At 26.2% G+C, this 20,526-nt stretch overlaps 1 protein-coding gene across 5 annotated transcripts in view; it reads right to left on the minus strand.

Moving 5' to 3' along the window:
- Positions 1-20,526, minus strand: part of LOC126899961 (dynein axonemal heavy chain 2) — a 37,891-nt gene that overhangs the window by 6,961 nt on the left and 10,404 nt on the right. For all 5 annotated transcript variants that reach the window (XR_007702760.1, XR_007702759.1, XM_050675263.1 and 2 more), the window contains 36 exons: positions 20,268-20,501; positions 20,034-20,167; positions 19,658-19,956; positions 19,471-19,594; positions 19,223-19,374; positions 18,317-18,428; positions 18,123-18,261; positions 17,853-18,067; positions 17,475-17,592; positions 17,284-17,411; positions 16,945-17,164; positions 16,530-16,871; positions 15,104-15,576; positions 14,678-15,022; positions 14,305-14,422; positions 13,746-13,882; positions 13,215-13,370; positions 12,946-13,157; positions 12,696-12,881; positions 11,931-12,208; positions 11,543-11,872; positions 11,376-11,485; positions 9,345-9,460; positions 8,978-9,288; positions 8,565-8,833; positions 8,370-8,509; positions 4,717-4,861; positions 4,628-4,660; positions 4,068-4,213; positions 3,580-3,907; positions 3,337-3,501; positions 3,103-3,269; positions 2,853-3,024; positions 2,214-2,793; positions 1,715-2,142; positions 1,266-1,632 (listed from right to left, as the gene is read on the minus strand). Coding sequence is in view for 3 of the 5 variants with exons in the window: in XM_050675263.1 (XP_050531220.1) it covers positions 1,266-1,632; positions 1,715-2,142; positions 2,214-2,793; positions 2,853-3,024; positions 3,103-3,269; positions 3,337-3,501; positions 3,580-3,907; positions 4,068-4,213; positions 4,628-4,660; positions 4,717-4,861; positions 8,370-8,509; positions 8,565-8,833; positions 8,978-9,288; positions 9,345-9,460; positions 11,376-11,485; positions 11,543-11,872; positions 11,931-12,208; positions 12,696-12,881; positions 12,946-13,157; positions 13,215-13,370; positions 13,746-13,882; positions 14,305-14,422; positions 14,678-15,022; positions 15,104-15,576; positions 16,530-16,871; positions 16,945-17,164; positions 17,284-17,411; positions 17,475-17,592; positions 17,853-18,067; positions 18,123-18,261; positions 18,317-18,428; positions 19,223-19,374; positions 19,471-19,594; positions 19,658-19,956; positions 20,034-20,167; positions 20,268-20,501 (7,929 nt within the window). In the remaining 2 variants the exon portion in view is untranslated. The remainder of the gene's footprint in view (positions 1-1,265; positions 1,633-1,714; positions 2,143-2,213; positions 2,794-2,852; positions 3,025-3,102; positions 3,270-3,336; positions 3,502-3,579; positions 3,908-4,067; positions 4,214-4,627; positions 4,661-4,716; positions 4,862-8,369; positions 8,510-8,564; positions 8,834-8,977; positions 9,289-9,344; positions 9,461-11,375; positions 11,486-11,542; positions 11,873-11,930; positions 12,209-12,695; positions 12,882-12,945; positions 13,158-13,214; positions 13,371-13,745; positions 13,883-14,304; positions 14,423-14,677; positions 15,023-15,103; positions 15,577-16,529; positions 16,872-16,944; positions 17,165-17,283; positions 17,412-17,474; positions 17,593-17,852; positions 18,068-18,122; positions 18,262-18,316; positions 18,429-19,222; positions 19,375-19,470; positions 19,595-19,657; positions 19,957-20,033; positions 20,168-20,267; positions 20,502-20,526) is intronic.

A 20,526-nucleotide genomic window follows, 5' to 3' on the forward strand; every position in this document is an offset into this window, starting at 1 on the left:
TTATAATGCTATAACTTATTGAAAAGTGTATTGATCAATATAATTTTTTTATGGGAAATACTATTTTTTAATAATCCCTTTTTCATTCGACATACTTTATCTTAATCAGGATATTAATAAGGAACTAGCAGTTTATGAAGCTTTTGGAATAATCCACCAATTTTTTAAAATTAAACACTATCTAAAGATTTGCATCGAAGCGTTTTTTTTTTATAGTGATTTTAATCACTGTCAGATATCATTATACTTGATCCAACTATGCCACGTCACCACTGTGCCGCGACCCCCCTGTGCTGGGTTTTTTTTTAATTATTTTAGTTACATAAAACTATGAATAAAACTATGGACTATGTTTTATGTAACTAAAATAATTAAAAAAAAAAAATTATTAAAATAATAAATAGTTTTTGAGATATTTGCTGGTCAATGTTAAATGGATCACCCTGTAGTTGAAACAAGTATAGATGATATTCATCTTAAAAATATTTAAAATTAATACTAGAATCTTTTTTATTATTTTTGTAAAGAAGATATTAAATGAGGGTACTTACTGTTCCTTCTATATACTATACAGTTTAATCTAAAATATATACATAAATATTTGGAAAAAAATGAAATACAAAATTCTAACACGAGAGCTATATTTTTTTTGACTTCAAATTAATATCTTTTGCTTATTTTTGGGAGTCGTATACACACAGAAGACAAATCATCGGAACTTTATAAACTTTAATTTAACACATATTTGGAGCTCAGAATATCTATTGAACATTTACAAAACTCGAATAGGTAAACTTTTCATGCAAAATCATTACTATTTTGAATTCCTTCTTGTGAATAATTAAAAATTCATATTTCCCAATAATATATATATATATATATAACGAAAGATGAATCTTGTTGTTTATTATACAAATTCGTTCTGATTCATCCAGAATTTTTTTGTTTTAAGTTATGACAGTAAAAAGTTGAAAAAATGTGGAAATTAACAGATTTTAAAAATTGTAATCGTTTAAATTTTTGATTTGTGAGAGTACTGTTTTGCCCTGAAGTAATGCCTAACAGCAGTTCCAGGACGGCCCACAGTAATGCCGATCGTGAAAAAAAAGGGTTCTATCTTCAACTAAAAAAAATTTGTGATCTTTTGGCGTATTGTTGAAAAAATTCGCTCCAGCATTAACAAAAAACAAGTAGTGATAGTTATAAAAAATAAAAATTAACAATCCATGGCAAAATAAACATCTTAATTAATTCACTAGCTATACCTGTACACGGATTTTCATCTTGTTCTTCTCTGTTTAATACGATTCCACCTTTTAGAAGAAACTCAAATTCGCTCCATAGCAATTGACCTTTGGTTAGTAATATTTTGATACAAATTTGAAAAGAAAATAGAAGTTTATGCTGTTCAAATAGACCACGACATGTATTTCTGTATACTGCATATGTATGGTAAACATTCAAATAATTTATTCTTAGATTGATTAAATCACATTTTTCGCTTTTCTTTATAGAATTTTCAAACAAAGTAACGTATGAATCTAACGAAAATTGATACATAGGATCTATTTGATTCAAATCGTTAAGTATGAAAAACAGCGTCGAAGCCCGTTTAGCACATGGTCGATATCCCTTAGAAAAATGATATAAAATTTTATAAAAAACGATTTTTTTTATAAACACCAATGTTTATATATATTATACAATATATCACCTCGCGAGTTGCATCAATTTCAGCTTGTGTTGTCAATGAATTTTGAAGCTGTTTGTTGACTGTCACTGAAGTTTTTTTTGATGACTCCAATGTTTGAAATAGTTCTTCATTTTCTAACAAAGAACCTTCACTTTCATTTAATAACCTCAAGAGTTCATCTTCCAATTCCATCAGTGTTCTTTTTCCCGAATCAATATTAATAATTAAACTATTTTTGAGTTTCTCGAGTGCTGGTTTTTCTATTTTAACAACATTCCCCAGTAGTTGATCTTCTAGACCTTCTTCTTTAATAGCAAAATTTACCACAGTTGTTCTTGTAGAAATCTCAGGAGGATAATGAGGATTTCTCATTTTTGTTGTTATAAAAAACCTGAACTTTTCATCGTATAATAGTAATTTATCACCCATTTTAATAAAAAATGTATCTTCTACATAGAAATAAAATATTTATATTATTTCAATTTACTACTATCTTTAAATAAGTAATATTTTCACTTACTTTGTTTAACAATAGACTTGGATAATACTGGCATAACAGCTGGATCAATAGTTTCAGAAGATATTTGAAGTAATGTGGGATAACCGTTTTGTAAAGCATCTTCTAGAATTTGAATGTAATTTTGGACACCAAAGTCTATTACCTTTAATCCATTATCAGCCTCCATATTTTTAATCCATTTTTGTGCTTGGCATTGGGGATCGATCACTAATGGCCATCGCGAACTTCGACTTATTATTATACCATTTTCTATACTAAATCCATCATTTGGTAGACCATTAATATTCCATGTTCTTATAATAGCTGGATTTGATAAAAATTCAGTAACTTGATATTCTGGATTATGCGGTATTGTCATATCTTTGATTGTATTAGCCCAGAGATTAAAAAGAGTTTCTCTATATTTCGATACAAAAGGACCCATGTAGGAAATAAATGCAGTGCTTATCAAGCAGTCCCCAGGCAAATAATCGAAATCTATATCGAGTTGTTTCACAGTTCTTGTCCATCTTTCTCTTTCATCAGATAATCTATCAATAAGTATTTCTGCTCTTTCTAGACTTCTTCTTAATTCAGCCGCCTGTTAAATTTACATTTTATTAAAACCTTTACCGTATAATTTTCTTAGTTTCTGTGTACCTTTTTTACTAATTCTTCCTTTTCTTTCATTTTTTCGGCATATTCTGCTTGAAGATCGTCAAGAAGTTTTTTTAATTGTAAAAGTTTCTGTTCAGCTGTGTAAAGAGCTAGTTGTTTTTCTTTAAGTGAATCCATTGCATTGTCTGCTGCTGCTTTTTTTGGAGCAACAACTCTGTTTTTTTTTTTTAACATTTATTTATTGTTCTTTCAATCAAACAAAAATAAAAATAACAATAAAAAAAAGTCATACTTGTAAATTTTTGCATATTTTTCAATAGCAATTACCCATAGAGCTAAAGATTTGGAAGCCATAGACTGAAGGCCTACTTTATTAGGTTCAAATTCAGGATTTCTTGTAAATACAGCAATTTTTTTTAACACCTTATCTGGAATATTATTTTTGTCAAAATCTTTTAACTAGAAAATATTTTCAATCTTTGTTAATAATTATAAACATTATCATTTAAATAATAAAATTTTATACTTGGTTTAAAAAATCAGGATCTCCTAATTGCCTTTTAGCTTCATTCCAAGTTGGTTCAGATTGCTTTAGGGTCATTACGGCTTCTAATACTAATTTTACTCTATCTGGTGGTCTTGAAAATGATTTCACTTCAGAAAGATCTTTTTTATTTAATGAATTTAAAGCCTAAAATTGAGCAGTTTTGAAAATAATAATGATTAATTATTATTGTACAGTATAGTTATTTTGTAATAAAATTATTACATCCATAGCTTCTTCTAAAGCAGGCATTGCAGCTTTTAAATCATCCATAGCAGTATTATATAATTCTTGACAAATTACTTCTTCTTCTTTAATTTTTACACTCTGTTCAGCTACTTCTTCTTTTTGTTTATCTGCTTCTAAAGACCGCTTGTATATGATATCAAGAAATTTATCGCATTCTTTAGTGTATAAATTAACTTGTTTAGTAGCTTTTCCCAATTCTTCTTTCATATCAGCTACTTTATCACTGGTATCATCAATTTTAAAAAGACCATTTCTCAGTTTATTAGCGGTATTAGCAATTCCCTTTCGTTTTACATCTAGTGTTCTATTAAAATTAAATATTTGTTACAATAATAATTTTTATTCTGCTTAAATTTTTTCCGCAACGTCATAGTTGCACTGGGTTATTATGACACATTAACAAAGACCCAAGTAATTAGATGATCAAAAAATTAGTTATTTAAAACTTAAAACAAATATTATACTCTTCATATCCAGAAACTAATTCCAAATAATTAGTTGGCGTCACATAATTATATCGTTTCATTTCCAACATCATTTTAGTTGAACATTCAATTACTGATTGGTGAATTGTTGCAAAAACTAATGCAATACAGCTTCTAAGTTCTTCCTAAAATTATTCAAATTAAAATTTTAATTTTAGAAAATATAGATAAAATAATAAAATAATATGTATAATTACAATATATAAAATACCTTCTCAGCTTCGCATCGAAGCTAATATCAATTAAAAATAATTGAAATGTATTTTTATAAATTAATATTTTATTAGTAAAACAATTATATTAACAATATCAATATGTTATTTATGATATGTAGATTCAACGTTTTATAATAAGTTTAATAAATAAAAAGTTAAATCTAAACCTTTTGAAGTTATGAATGATTATAAATTTTATGATTTTAATGAATATAATTGTTTATTGCTTTACAGTATGGAAACATTTTAATAACATTTAACATTGCAATATTATTAAATAATAAAATTTTAAAATTTATAAATTAAATTATTATAATTATGTACCTGTGTCAAAATAACATTTTCAATATCGTAGACCTAAAAAAATATTTTAAAAATAAGAATTTATTTTAAACTTTTCATATAACTTATACCCTAGGATCTCCTGTAATTGTCTTTAGTATATCTATTGTGCTTAACGACTTTGCTGCTACTTCTAACAAAGCGTCTTTTGGCCAATCTAAAAACCAATCAATTGTTGTGCAATTGATTATTGATGGATATTGCCTCAATCTTACTCTAAAACATAAATATTTGAAAAATTAAGTTGTACTACCTCTGTAACAAAAATTAAATTGTTATAAAATTATCAATAATATTGTTTTAGTTTATTGTAAGATCATTTAACGAACAAATTTAGATTCTATATAATTTGTATAGATACCAGGAGCGTTTTGAATTTTTTTGAAAGTGGATATATATAAGAATTTTTTTATTTTCCCCTCCATAATGCAGATAAATTTTTGGTAAAAAACTAATTTTCATCATTGAAAGTAATAAAATGTTGTAAAGAGAAAATAATTTGATTCAAAAACTCTACATTAATAGGTGGTTAAATAATTGTTTTTTTGTCATTTTTCAAGTTAAAAATACGATAAATTAAATTTTCTTAACTCCCACTTGTAACTTGTTACTTGATAGTAAACAAATTACAATCAATTTTGTTTTTACAATTGTTTTTATTCGATAAAGCGCGGTTAAGTATAGTTCGTACTGGTGTATGTGAACTCCATTTGCACTACATACCTACTCATCTACGTATTAAATAGTTGTATGAACAAAATTTAAATTACAAAAAAAAAGTACAGTATAGATCCAGAAAAGTGAAGTCGGTGGTTTTTTTTATTATAGATAAATAATTAAACAATTACTTTTAATGTATTTAAATAACCTTGAACGATAAAATTAAATTATTTTTATGTAATATTAAATATATTATATAAATCGAAACCATTTTTAACAATCATACATTAGAATATTCTTAGCACGTCTAATTTTTAAAAACAGAGATGTGGCATACAAAAAAAAACCCCTAGCACAGTAGGGACGTGGCATAGTTGGGTCAAGTATAATGATATCTGACAGTGATTAAAATCACTATCCTAAAAACCACTTCGATGAAAATCTGTAGATAGTGTTTAATTTTAAAAAATTGGTGGATTATTCCAAAAGCTACATGATCTACTATTTCCTTATTAATATCCTGATTAAGTTAAGGTATGTCAAATGAAAAAGGAATTATAAAAAAATATTATTTCTCATAAAAAAATTGTGTTGATCCATAAACTTTTCAATAAGTTATAGCATTATAAAATTAAAAATGTAAAAAATAAAATCGAGAATTTTCACACAAAAATATCATTTGGTAGCCATTTTCACCACGAAGACAAGTCCAGAGGCCAATTTTTTTTTTGCATAATAAAGTAAATTACATTAGCTTTAATTTAAAATATATATAAAAGTGTCAGACTTTTCGGTACATTTTCAAAAATCAAGTTGAAAAAATTAATTTTTTGTGAAAAAGTTGTCATTTTAAATTCCCCCCTGTGGGCAAGTAAAGGGTCACATATAAAAAAAAAATATACCAAATGAAAGGTAATGATATCATGCATCTATATAAAAAAGAATTATATTGATTTGGTTATTTTTAAAAAAGTTATAGCAATTTTAAGTAAAAAAAATTGAAAAAATTTTGAAAATTAGCGATTTTTAAATTTGTAATTTTTTTGGAGGATTACCCCCTTTACGGGGAACGAGGGAATTTTTTTCAATTTTTGAGGGTAATGTCTTCGACTAAAAGATTATTATTAAAAATTTTAAAGAATAGTATCAGCAGATTTAATTAGAAAAATGCATAATAGTTTGTTTTTTTTTACTTGTATTTTGAACGAAAATATACTTCTTGCATACTCGGAAATTTTGTTTCTCAAATTTTTAAATAACTAATTAACATACAACCATTTAACCATTAACCATTTTTATGCATCAAAATTTTTATCAAAAACTGTATATCAAAATTTTTTTAAGTTTATATATCACAACTTTTTAAATTTTCAAACAATGCGCAATATGAATTGCATATGTTGCAGCTATAGTGTCGACAGTTTCTTTGTAAATGGTTTGAGCGGACACATACTCAATACTTTGGTTTATCCGATGGTTGACCTGTTTATTTTGGCGAAGTTCCTTTTGATTGTTCAGTTCCAATTCATGCTGTTTCCACATATTATTTTCTTTCACGGTAGCTTCCTTAGTAGTCGTTATTTCCATTAAAATCGCATGCGTACATTTTAAATCAGATGCGTCTTCTTCTGTTAGCCGATCTTGAATTTTTCCAGAACTCATTCCTACTACGAATATAACTTGTATAACAGTAGTTAATTATGGCGAGAATTTGCATTTCAATCCAAGATTTTTGACTAGAGCACCCCAATCTGCCACCGTTTCATCAGTACGTTGTTTTGTCAGGTAAAATTTATTATTTATTCGCGAAGTATAATTTAATCGGCTGATAGTATCAATTTAGAAGCTTTAAAAAAAAAACACATCTTAGTAAAACCAATACCTTCTCAGCTTCGCATCGAAGCTAAAATTAGAAGTGATAGAAAAAGTCTAATTGTAGATTTGAAAACAACGCAAATAGATGATTTAGAAAAGTATATTTTTGCTTCTGATGAAAGTTCCTTGTAGTCCAGTGCATTTATTTATAGTAACAAACAATTTTTATTGAAAAATATTGTATCAAACCCTTTAAATTTTTATACACGTAAAAGTAAAGCAAAATATAACTTTTTTATTATTTTTATAATTTCTCCGTATAAATTATAATATTAAATTATTGAATATCAATTTCATACTAAATTTAATAATTATAATTAGTATTTATTCATATATTATATTTTAAAATCAAAGAACTACTAATCAGGATATAATCAAAGAAATAAGAGTTGATGTTGCTTTTGGAATAATCCACCAATTTCTCTAAATGAAACACTATCTACAGATTTGCATCGAAGCGTTTCTTATGATAGTGATTTTAATCACTGTCAGATATCATCTATACTTGTCCCATCTATGCCTCATCCACACTGTGCCTCGACCCCACTGTGCTACCGTTTTTTTTTTTTTATATAAATATATATAAATTTATGATTTATATTTAATAATTATTAAAATCTCGTTTTCCTCGTGGCCAAATTGTTGTGTTTTTAATATGAAAGACAACATCAAATAGTTTAACAAAAAATAAATCTTTATTGAGAAACAGTGTAATTGTTAATGGCGCATGTGCCGGTAATCACACATGCGAGTAGTGGTCAATCCTCACTACTAATTTATATAATATTTATAAATACATAACAATTTGAATGAAATTTTCTGATTTTTGCATAGTATTTCTATTAATTGTAGTTAAAACTGTTCCTAATCATGTAAATCAACTTTAAAAAAATTTGTCTATTTAAAATTTTTGTTATATATTTATATGAAATTTTCCTGTTTTTATAAATTATTAATTATCTCAATCACTGGAGGCATATTTAAAACCAGTGTAAAACAGTTTTTTGGGCTTGTATATTTTTATTAATGTTACAAATACGTATTAATAAGTATAATTCAAAAATTGTTTAAAAAATATATAAAAGGAGATATTGAAAAAAGTTATAAGAGTTGATATCTAGTTCTGAGACACCATATAAATTAATTATTATTACACATTAATTATTAATTATAAAGTTGAAATACAAACCGAAATTCATTTCCAATAGGACTTAAACAAAGAACAATGTGTAAATTGTTTCTAACACGATCTATAAAAAAAGAATATATTGCTTCAGCAGTTTCAAGAACACCAGATCTCTTAGCAATATCTGACAAAGAGATTTTAATCTGAAACATTTAAGTTATTAACAAAAAAGTTGTTTTTTTTTTTTTATTATATTACTTCTTCAAATTCTTCTCCTTTGTATAATTTAGAAACTTCACCCGTACTTAAAATGTTATTTATTATTTCCAAAAATGATTCATTGGCTATTTGAGTATCATTGAATATAAATGTTGTTGGTTGATCTTTTACTCCAGTTTGGGCGTAAAGAAGTTTTAAATCTTCTTTAAACTCCATAGTTCCGTATGATTTAGTTAGTTCAATAGTAAACATGTTATAGTTGCACATCCAAGTTGCTAATTTGGCAAGTGAAGACCTACCTGAACCACCTTAACAAAAATATTAATTGTTATTTACTATTACATCATTTTTAACACAATTTAATTTATTCAATTATACCTATAATGTCTTCTTTTATTAATATTTAATAATATTATTAAAAGCATTTTAAATTATGATTCTTGTTTTATTACCTATGCCAACAATGAGCATGTAGCCTCTTGGCTGGGATATAACTCTAGCTATACGACACACATGTTCAACGGCGTCTCTGAACAGTACAAGATTCATTGGTATGACATTTGATCTGGAATTGTATTCAGATAGTCTATTGTAGATAAAATCTAACAACTTTTTCTCGTCAACTATCTCTTCATAAAGCACATATTTATTTAAAAAGTCACAAAAAATGGGATTACTATCAGTATGGCAAAGAGCTCGATATGTTAATTCGAAATTTTTTCCAAGTTGGTTGTTAACTTGATTTAAAAGCCAATCTCTATCTCTAAAATAAAATTAATCTAAAATATAAATTAACACATAAATTATGTTTAAATTTACTTAAAATCAATTAGTCGGTCACTAAAAACTCGAAAAACTTCATGACACCAAAGTCGTAGCATTAAGTCTTTTTCGTTTTGAAAATCTGTACTACTACGTAATAATCCTTGAAAAACCTATATTGTAAAAAATATATTCATATAAACCTATTAATAGCATAAAAAAAGGTAACAACTTGAGGTTAAAAAAATGTGTAACCAGAAAAACTATATATATTTTTATGTACTATACCTAAATATAGCATAGTAAAAATATATTAATACAAGACATATATTATTAGAGTTTGTAATAATATAACTCTATACATATTATAATATAGATTATAAATATTATTGTGATTTTTAATTTTAAATTAAATAAAAAAACTAGTATGAAGTATATTATATTGATATTGTCGAATAAAAATTACGAATAAATTATGAATTACGAATAAAAATAAAAAACATTATTAAAATAAAATAAATTTAAAAAAACCCAGCACAGTGGGGTGGCGGCACAGTGGGGTCGTGGCATAGTTGGGTCCAGTATAGATGATATCTGACAGTGATTAAAATCACTATCATAAAAAACGCTTCGATGCAAATCTGTAGATAGTGTTTAATTTAAAAAAAAAAATTTGTTAAAATAGCATATTTTTGAATATGGTAGCCATTTGCGCATAGAAGATAGGTCGTCGGGACAAATTTTTTTTTTTATTTTATAGTACATAAAATAAGCTTTAATTTCATATATGTTTGAAGGACGCAGTATTTCCGGAACATTTTCAAAAATTAAGTTGAAAAAGTTAATTTTTGTAAAAAAGTTGCTATTTTAAATCTCCCTCAATGAGCAGGTTAAGAGATAGATTTTCAAAAAAATGATATCAAATGAAAGAAAAATACCTAAGGTTTTAGTATAAAAAATATTTATGTTNTAAATATCTAAGGTTTTAGTATAAAAAAAAATTATGTTGATTTGTTGATTTTTCAAAAAGTTATGGAAGTTTTAAGAAAAAAAAGTGAAAAAATGTCAAAAATTAGCGATTTTTAAATTTGTAATTTTTTTGAATATTTCCACCATTTGCGGGGAACGAGGGAATTTTTTTCAATTTTTAANTAAATTTGTAATTTTTTTGGATATTTCCCCCATTTGCGGGGAACGAGGGAATTTTTTTCAATTTTTAAGGGTAATGTCTTCAACTAGATACGATTTGTGATCTTTTGACGTATTTTTGAAAGAAATCGGTCCAGTGAGAGCTGAGAAAAAGTGGCAACAGACATAAAAAAAAAAAAAAGAAAAACACATCATAGTAAAATTAATACCTTCTCCGCTTCGCATCGAAGCTAAATGTTTTAATTTATCAATTTTCCCAATCAAATTGCTGTAAAATCTAAAGTATTTAAATATCTTTAAAGATGGCAAAATAAGCACAGTAAAAATTTGTATTTACAATATAGACACCGTTTATTTGGAAAAACAGCACTCTCTAACTATGGGCGTAGTTAGTGTAAACAGAATATACGGCAAATTTAGTGATACCTTACAAAAACGACTATAACTCAAAAATAAGCTATCCTATCGAAAATATGTAAATTAATAATACAATGTAAAATGATAGACATGATGAGTTCCTTAAGTTTAAATTTTTATTAAAAAAAAAACGTTTAATTTTTATTCTAATCAAAAAGTTTATTGTGATAAATATTATTATAGAAATTCTCTTAGTTTAATTATTTTAATTTTTAGAAAATATCTGTGTACTCGTATAGTTCAATCACAGAAATTACTCAAAATTCTACCCCTATGCACCGTCATTTCATTAACGCACGGTGTCTATAAGCATTCTGTTAACAAATTTTGTCTTTGATAAATGTTATCAAATGAGAACATTAATGTAGTTTCCTTGAAAATTTGCGCTACAGAGTTTCTAGCCTGATTATAACTATAAACAGATGATACAAATTATTTTTTTTGAGTTCTCCGAAAACCAAAAATTAAAAGATGAATAAGAAAGAAAAAAGTTATACTGTACACTTAAATCTACTTACAAACCTTGGATATGTCACGTAAGTTGAAAAGATAATGCATTTTTGCTGGAGTAGGCAACATATTCATAACAACACTATTATATAAATCAACTGTCATCGTAGTCAATCCTTCTTCTGATTAAAAATGTTCGTTATCAATACAAAATAATTAACGATAAAAGATGTGCTTACTTAGGTTAAACACATCTTCTTGAAAATTTTTTAAGTGTTGATTTAACATTAGTCCATAAATTCTGAATATTTGAGTTTCTTCGGGAAATGTTAAGTTAATTATGCTAAAACTACTTAGTAGTCTATTACTAATTGTATTTCTACCACCGCCAGGTGGACCCATAGCTCCAATAAGTAACATATTTTTAACATATTTAATTGTCTGTCTTTGACGGTCATACCAAAATTCGTAATCAATCCATTGTCTAATCAATTCTAACGGAGGTTGCGCTCCATAAATCTCTTTTGCAGGCATATTCATGTCATCCAAAAATGTTATCATAGTTTTATCTATAAAAATAAGATAATTTGACTATATTTAAGCAAGGCTTATGTATGATAAAATTACCTCCCATAGGTGCATAAAGTTCTTTAGTTCGTTTTTCCAGACGCCCTTCAATAGCTTCTTGCACGTTATTTGATGTAGTTTGAGCTGACATATTAATAGTTAAAAAGGAAAACTTATTTTTATTTAGAGATTCTAGAGCCTTTTGAGCAGTAGATGTTTTTCCAGTTCCCACTGGTCCTACTAGAAGTACTGGTTGTTTTTTGCTTAAATATGACTCAGTAAGGTAGTTGTAACGTACTGTATCCACTGTAGGTACAATTATTTTGAAAAACTGAGTACTGAAATCAATAAAATTATTTGCTATGAAAATATTAAAATCAAAGAAAAGGACTGATAATGATTAAACTATAACAAAATAAAAATTTAAGAGAAGTTTCATGTGTCAATCTTTAATTGATTGAACAATTTTTAAATTAAGGTAATACTAAAAAAAACAGCATATTAGAGGCACGGCATAGTTATATATGATATCTGACAATGGTTTACATTACTAACAAAAAAATTGTTTGATACCCCCAAAATATATGGTACCATATCAATCAATCAAGTGTGAACTTAGAATTGTTATGAGCAGACATAAAAAAAACGCAAACATCATGGTAAAATTCATACTTTCTCTGATTTTGAACACATTTACTTCTTAATCTAGCAGGAAATAATGTATTGAGTTTTTTTTATAACCCCTGAGCAAAACTTCATTGTAATAATTTTATAGTAATGTTTATATATGAGTTTATTATGATAAATAGTATACAAATTACTTACTCTGGATCACATGCCCATTGAGCGGGTAGTTTATCTTCCCAATGATTAAACCTACAAAAATTACTATCAACATAATAGTGATAAATAGTATCTCTTACGGGAAAAATCCTTTCTAGCTCTCTTATATAAATGTCTATTTTTTTTCGACCATCATCATTTACTCCAGAGCATACTGACCATACCATACTAAAAAACAATAACCTATTTAAAAATATACTGAAAATATGTTATATTATTGCCAAAGTAGTACCAAAATATGAACCATATTTTTGTAAGATAGAAGTATTTTTCTTCATCCAGATTATCAGGAATTTTAACGGCTATTTGCTCAAAAGTAAAACACTCCAATAATTTGCATAGTGAAACTATTGAACTTAACTCTGGAACTGGTATTGTTTCAGTACAATGCTTTTTTTTGAAAAACAACATTTTGTTTATATAGTTATCGAAATGATCTCGAATCTACTGACATTTGTAATTTAATATTTTCAAAAATTATAATGAGTTTTTAAAACATACTGCATCTTTATAAGGTTCAAATTTACAATTATTTAACCAAGAGTCAACATATAATTTCCAACCAAAATCATTGTAATCGTTATACACTATACCACACCTAGAAACGGTAGCTGGAGATGCCACAGCCAAATCTTCTACTTCAAATAATAGAGATACCTACTTATAGTAGAAAAAAATATTTATTATTTAAAATATTTAATTGATATTATCAATTTACTAAAACTTAGAAATTTCGATTAGGCGTAATATTCGAATACATATAATCTAATATTCGAAAGTCAAACAAAGTAATTTTTCAGGATAGTATTATCCGTGACTTTTTTAATACTAATGAAGTGTACTCTATAGAGTATACTTCTCCTTCACAATCCATTTAGCATGTACATAACGTTTCAATGTACATGCACGTGTCCTCATTAAAATAAAGAATACATTCGTTCTAATCTTCAAAAATTATAGAACGTTATGGTACCTATCAGGTTGACTAAATGGAAATTTAAAATCTAATATTACAAAAAAATTAAACATAACCTGCTGAGGCATCGTAATTCTTTCACTGTTTATAAGAGTCAAAACCTTATTATCATCCATTACAGAATTCATATTTTCTATCCATACGGCATCAACAGGCCCATCAAAAAGTATCCATTTACGTTCGATTGAACTATCTACACAGGTATTTTATTAATTAAATGCAATTCGTTTTCCAAAGCTAAAAAATGTATAAAGGGTAAAATAATATATTTTATTTCTGTAATCATTATTTCAACATGTACTAAAAAAAATTTACTAAATTAAAGAAAAATTTTCAAAAACCAAAATTATTTTAATTCCTAGCTCTAGTAATTGGATTGGATTGGTTTAAAGATATAGACACTGAAAATATCTACATATTTTAAAACTTAGGGCCCATTTTCATAATTGTTATTATTAAGAATAATTTAAATCAATAATAGTAACATGTAGTTTATACGTTGTATTAATTTCTTTAAAAATAATATTATGGATAATTAGAATTATCTTAATTAAATTTTATAATTGATAAAATTAGTGCCTAAACTTTAATATTTTATGAACTTAATTATATTACCTGAACAAGTTTTACGCATTACAGATGATAAAACACCGTCCATCCATTCTTGTGTTGCTAAATTGTACTCGCCATATAGTTCACCCAAAGAAAGTGCTTTTGGATTCATAGGAAATTCCTAGTAATATTTATAATAGAAAATTAGTACTGGTATATTATAAAGACCCTTTTCGGTTATTATAATTAATTTGATAATACTATAATTTTAAATAGAAGCATTTTGATAGAATAAAAACTTGAATATCATTAAGTAAAACTAATTACTTACATTAAAAACTAAATTAAAAAACGTTAATTTTAAAATAATAATAAATATTCAAAAAAAAATTTATATGAGATTAACCATCGATTTATTTATCGTATTATAACTTACAACAACTAATTCAAACCCACTAATTTGATTCTTTTTCAATAAAGAAGAAGTATCCCTTAACATTTTCCAAGTTGTGCTTTTTGCTGCTCCAGTTTGTCCTAAAACCATAACTGAATGCCTTGAATTTTGAGTTTCATAGAGTTGAACAATTTTTGATATAGCTGGTTTTGATGGCTGGAGATTACTTTTTTCCATACATTTGATAATTCCGTTTATAAGTATATCATTTTTTACAGGTGGCAAAACAATATTAATAAACAAATCATTTGTAATTCCCATAAAAAGTGGCAAATCCTCAACGGTAAGTTTTGCTAAATTCATATTCTGCATAGCTAATAAAAGAACCTAAATATATAAACATCAAAAATATTAAACGCTGTTTGCAAATTTGTTTAAAATAATAATGATAAAATATTAGAGTTTTACTTCTTCATCTGGTAAATGTGAATATAGACGTCTACATTGACCAGAGTATCTTAGTAAAGCAACCATTCCCCGAAGTCCAAACTCATAGTGATCTTGTTTACTGAGCTGTTGTTTACATAATGAAAATAATACAAACACTTTATTTGCTAAATTTTTAGTATCCTTAAAACCTTCACCAAACAACATTATTTCAGCAATAAGCTTGCTGTCTGGTACCATCATAGAAATAGCACGAAACATAGATTTTAAATTATCGGGTAATTCAGTTCTTCCAGCATAACCCGGATTCATTGTAATAAAAACTCCACATGTAGGCAACAATCGTATTTCATTTCTCTCAAAAATAAATCTACTTTGATTTGCAGCAAGTGCTGAGAAAATAGACAATATCTGCTGTGCAACAACTGACAATACTTCAATATTAATTCGATTGAATTCATCAAAACAACCCCATGCACCTTGTTGTGCTAGACCTATTACATTAGGTACATAATAACAGCATAAAGATACAAAAACTACGCAATCATACATTTTGGGGATTGGAACCATAATTTTTTATAAGTTCCAACTCTAGCTTATAATCTATAAAAACAATTTCAATAGTTTCCCAAAAAACAAGTTTTTGTTCCTAATAGATAAAATTTAATTAAATTGTAAGAATAAAGTAATAGATAACCCTTCCAAAAATTCAGTAAAATGATTTTACTGTTTTACTACTTAAAAATATTTGTAATACCCAAAAAATTGACTATCTTGCTGCTTCTGTTAAGATAGTTCACCATTCAATTTAAACTAATATAATATAAAATAAATACTTTTATATACTTTAAGAAAATAATTTTTTTTTTTTAATAAAAAAGGGTGAATAGAAATAAATAAAAACTACTTCTCATTTAAATGACAGAAAAATATATAAATAATATAATTAAGGCTATTGCTAAAGATCTACAATATTTAATCTTGTAATACACAAAATATAGATTATATAATTTATAATTTAAATCCATTAACATTTTGGAATATTAAGTGATAACAAAAACATTACAAGGGCTAGAACTAATAATAATTATTAATTATTTGCCACATTGGAGGGAAACTATTTAATTTACATTCTAATCCAGGTTTTAAATGTTTAATAGGTTCCTGTTTAAAAACTAATTTTAAGGTTTTTTTCCAGTCCCTAATATATCTATTTAAATTAATGTTAATTCATCAATTCAGAGTAATTGCTAAATTACTTTATCTTAACTTAGTTTTTAAAATTTTCACCAAATAAGATTTTGAATTGTGTCTAATTTATGAAATTTTATAGATTATTATTAACAGAAAGATAAACCATATATTACACCTCTTATAAAGGTGACTCGGATTAAATTTTCTAAAATTTCGCATTTAAAAAGTAATAGAGCAAAGTAAAATTTTATACCAGAAAAATTTCGTCCCATACTCATATAGTCGTGTCCTTCAGAACAATTGATAACTATTACATAGTAAGCTAAATTCTTTCCTAAATCTTTAACTGTTTCTGTTTTCCCTGTACCCGCAGGACCTTTAGGACTACCACCGCGAAATAGATGTAAAGCTGTAGTTAATGTTATATAACAACGATCAGTCAGCGGTGTTATCACTAATCTTCCCGAATTTCCTAAATATTCATAACCATATACTTGTCTTGTATTAGTTTGTTTAATTACTATGTCATTAATCTTTTTATCCCAATAAAAACGCAACTGAGACATCCATTCAAATGCCGTTACATCCATGCAATCTAAGTTAAAACTCATATAAAAGAGATATTTTTATAATATACTATTTTAATAAGTTGAAGTGTACAAACTAACTAGTTTTGTACATTTTTTCAATAACATCTCTAGCATGTATTTCAATAGTTACTAATGCAACCACTTTCAATCTCACAGTTTTAGGTAAATTTCCTCTTATAGCATCAGAAAATTTTGATAAAATTGTTTTCTGTTTTTTACGAATTTTTTTCAAGGGGAGCTTATTTTCAATGTGTTTGCACATTATAAGTGCTCTTGTACAATCTGTTGTCCATTGTATCTAACAAAAATTATACACATTTAAACTTTTTTTACGAGAATTAGTTTATATTAATTATTATTATTTTTTAGAATGATAAAGTCTTTAACATTCTATCGTTATATTATTAAACTACTTACTTGAGATGCAGTTATACACAATTGTCCAGGCCAATGAAGTATCCAGTCATCACGATTTTTTAAATTTTTCATCAATGCCAATTTTACATCTTTAAATACGCTTTTTAATGATATCCGCATTGTACTTTCTAAATTTGAGAATGTGGGAATTAATAATAAATATCTAAATAATTTCAAGTCTAAATGAATACCTATCGCACATAGCCAAAATTCAACAGGCCCCTCACATAAAACTGGTTTAACCCAAGGTACAAACTCCCCATCTTCAGAATACATTCCACTAGCTTCAGTAGTTTGATCTTTTGTTGTCTATTAATAAATAAATAAATGATGCATGAGAAAAAGTTATTAATTAGAAATACAATGAAAAAAAATTTAAACACCCAGAATCCATAGATTTCAATATTTTTTAAAAACGATTAGTGTAATACAAACACTTAAAAATTATTGAACAATAAAAAATGTATTTTTTAATTTATTAGAAATTGTTTGTCAATTCTAAGCTTATTAACATATTTATTTTTATTTTGACACGTTTCTCCCTAATAATATCTTATCAAGTAACCTACACTCATCTTAACTTTGTTAATGTTATCAAAACATTTTTTCAAGTGTGGTTGTATTAGTTCAGGATTTTTTGAATTTCCCAAAATTTCCAATAAATCATCGTTGGATATGAAATAAAATCTTGGAAACACATTACGCTTAGTTTCCATATAGACCTCGAGAGCTTTTTGAATAGCTTGCAACCGATCATCCATTGTGTTTAAATGTTTAAGTAAAGCTATAAAGTAAAAAATAATTAAAGTTTATTGGAAAATCAATATTAAATAACATACATATAGAACAACAAGCTTTAAAAACATTTTCTGTTTTATGCATTTTTGACGTTATTTTCTTCCATTCTGTCGTCAGTTCATCATAAGTCATGGCTTCCTTAGGCATTTTTTCTCGAATATCATCACCGAAAAATATATTCTTTAAAAAACATATGATTTCTAAAATTTTACTTTTTAATAATCAAAAAAGTTACTTCTAAATAAAAATAAAGTCTTTGAACATTAAGTGTCATTTCTAATACTTCCATAACTATACCAAGACCTTTTTCCCAGTAATCTGCTTCTTCGAGAAAAATTGATACATATCTAAAAATATCATAATAATAATTTGTTTTCAAACTCTATGATTTCTTATTTCGCGATGAACTAAAATTTCTTAGGTAAATCGAAATATAAAATAAAAATCTAATTATATTTCATATGGATTAGAATCATCCATATTGTCTTTTATAGGTTCGAATTCGGATTCTATGAAAAATTATTTTAAGGTACCAATCGATTCAGATTATTTTCCTATTTAAACATTCATTTGTAAATAAGAATTTCTATTCCTGATTGATAAATATTAATTTATGCGTAGGCCAAAGATATACTCGAGATTTTGTCTAGGGAAGAAGATATACATACGAATTTTTACTATTAAATATTTTTAAGATGTGGAGAAAATGAAACTTAGCCTCTAATTAGACATTAAACTTAGACATTCACAAAATTCTCATTATACACTTGTAGAGAGAAAGTTCATCACTAAAACAAAAATTACAACAAAATAATTTTTTTTTTTTTTGCTTTGAAGAATAAGTGAAAACTTTGATGGTATGATTTAAGTATACAATTAAAAACCAAATAACCGTTAAAAAAAACCTTTATTTTTAAAGATTCAAATTCGGTTTTGTTACTTGATTTACCTAACATTAATATTCCAATACCGATTTAGGTTCTTAATATGAAAAAAGTTCTGGTTCATGACCCCTTTATCTTAGGTTCTGATATTTCTATCTAAGAAAGTGAGAATATTTTTTATGAATATATAAATAATTTGCATGCGGTTAGTTTATCCAAGACTCTATTATAATTGACCGATTAAATTAACATATTACTTAGATCCTTTCATCGAAGATATTTGTACGAGTTGATCTTCTAAAGTTTGAGTTATTTCATCAACAGCTTTAATTTTATACATTCCTGATTTTTTATGAGGTTCTGTAATCAATTTCATGTATTTCCATGTTTCTCGAATAGATCTAAAAGCCTACAAAATATTTATTTTTGTATTAGTTCGAATTGCAAGTATTTATTTTCTATAAAAACATTTTTATAAAAGTGTACATAAATTAATTGTAATTACGTTCTCAATGTTTAACTCCATAGAAGCTTTATTTGATATTTCACTTATTTCATTTTCAAAGTTTTCCATTCCCATTTGCATTACAATTTCCAAAGTAAATGTTTCATCATTTTCGTTAAAATCTCTAACGAAAAATTTAAACAATTCTAGCTAATAGTTTACTAATATCATACAATTTGATACCCACGATTGTATTACTCTTCGCACTTCATCCCAATGCCTACTTCTCATTGCTGGATTTTTTAAATCCGTAATTAAAGGTAAAACTCGTCTAAAGACATCCACTGAAATTTTTGCTGTTTCTATAGCTTCCCATTTTCTTTCTCTCAACTCTTTTACTAAATGATTGAGTTTTTTGAATAAAGATTGTACTGTTATTTCCATGTCTGATACTTTTATTTCCCAAAATTTTCCATTTTTATACCTTTCCCAAGCTACATCCCATTGATTTATTGTACTCCAAACTAATTCCAATATGGCTAATTCCTTTAATATTATATTTCAATTCAAATAAAAAAGTACTGTTAAAATTTTTCACTTAAATTCAGAGTAATTTATTTTACTTCTTTAAGTTTTTTTAATGCTGTTGATGGTACGTATTTAATACCAAATAACGTGAGGTCCTCTTTTAATTTTTCTTCTTCGGCTTCCATTGTAGCAATTTGTTTCTTCAATTGATCAATATATGTTAAAACATCTACAAACAAAATATTTAAATATTTTAAAATATAAATGTCGATATTAATGTTTTAATGATGACAATGCTTTCAAAATGAGTTTCGAAATAATCTAAGTACCAGATGACTTCCAATCAGAAGTTCTAGGGGCAGTTTGATAAAAATTCTGTAGAAGATCATGAGCATTTTGCTTTAAAGTATCTTGTTTAGTATACAATACATTTAAAAATTCATCACGTTTGCCTTCTAGCATAACTTCGGCAGTTTCTAAAATAAGCTTATAATCATTCCAAATTTTGTGCATAGTACTATGTCTAGATCGCATGATTTCTGGTACCATTATATTATGTATGTCTATAATAGAACAATATTCAATATT

The sequence above is a fragment of the Daktulosphaira vitifoliae genome, unplaced genomic scaffold (genome assembly GCF_025091365.1).
Source record: "Daktulosphaira vitifoliae isolate Bord-2020 unplaced genomic scaffold, ASM2509136v1 Scaffold_2, whole genome shotgun sequence".
In the NCBI taxonomy this organism is placed as follows: domain Eukaryota; kingdom Metazoa; phylum Arthropoda; class Insecta; order Hemiptera; family Phylloxeridae; genus Daktulosphaira; species Daktulosphaira vitifoliae.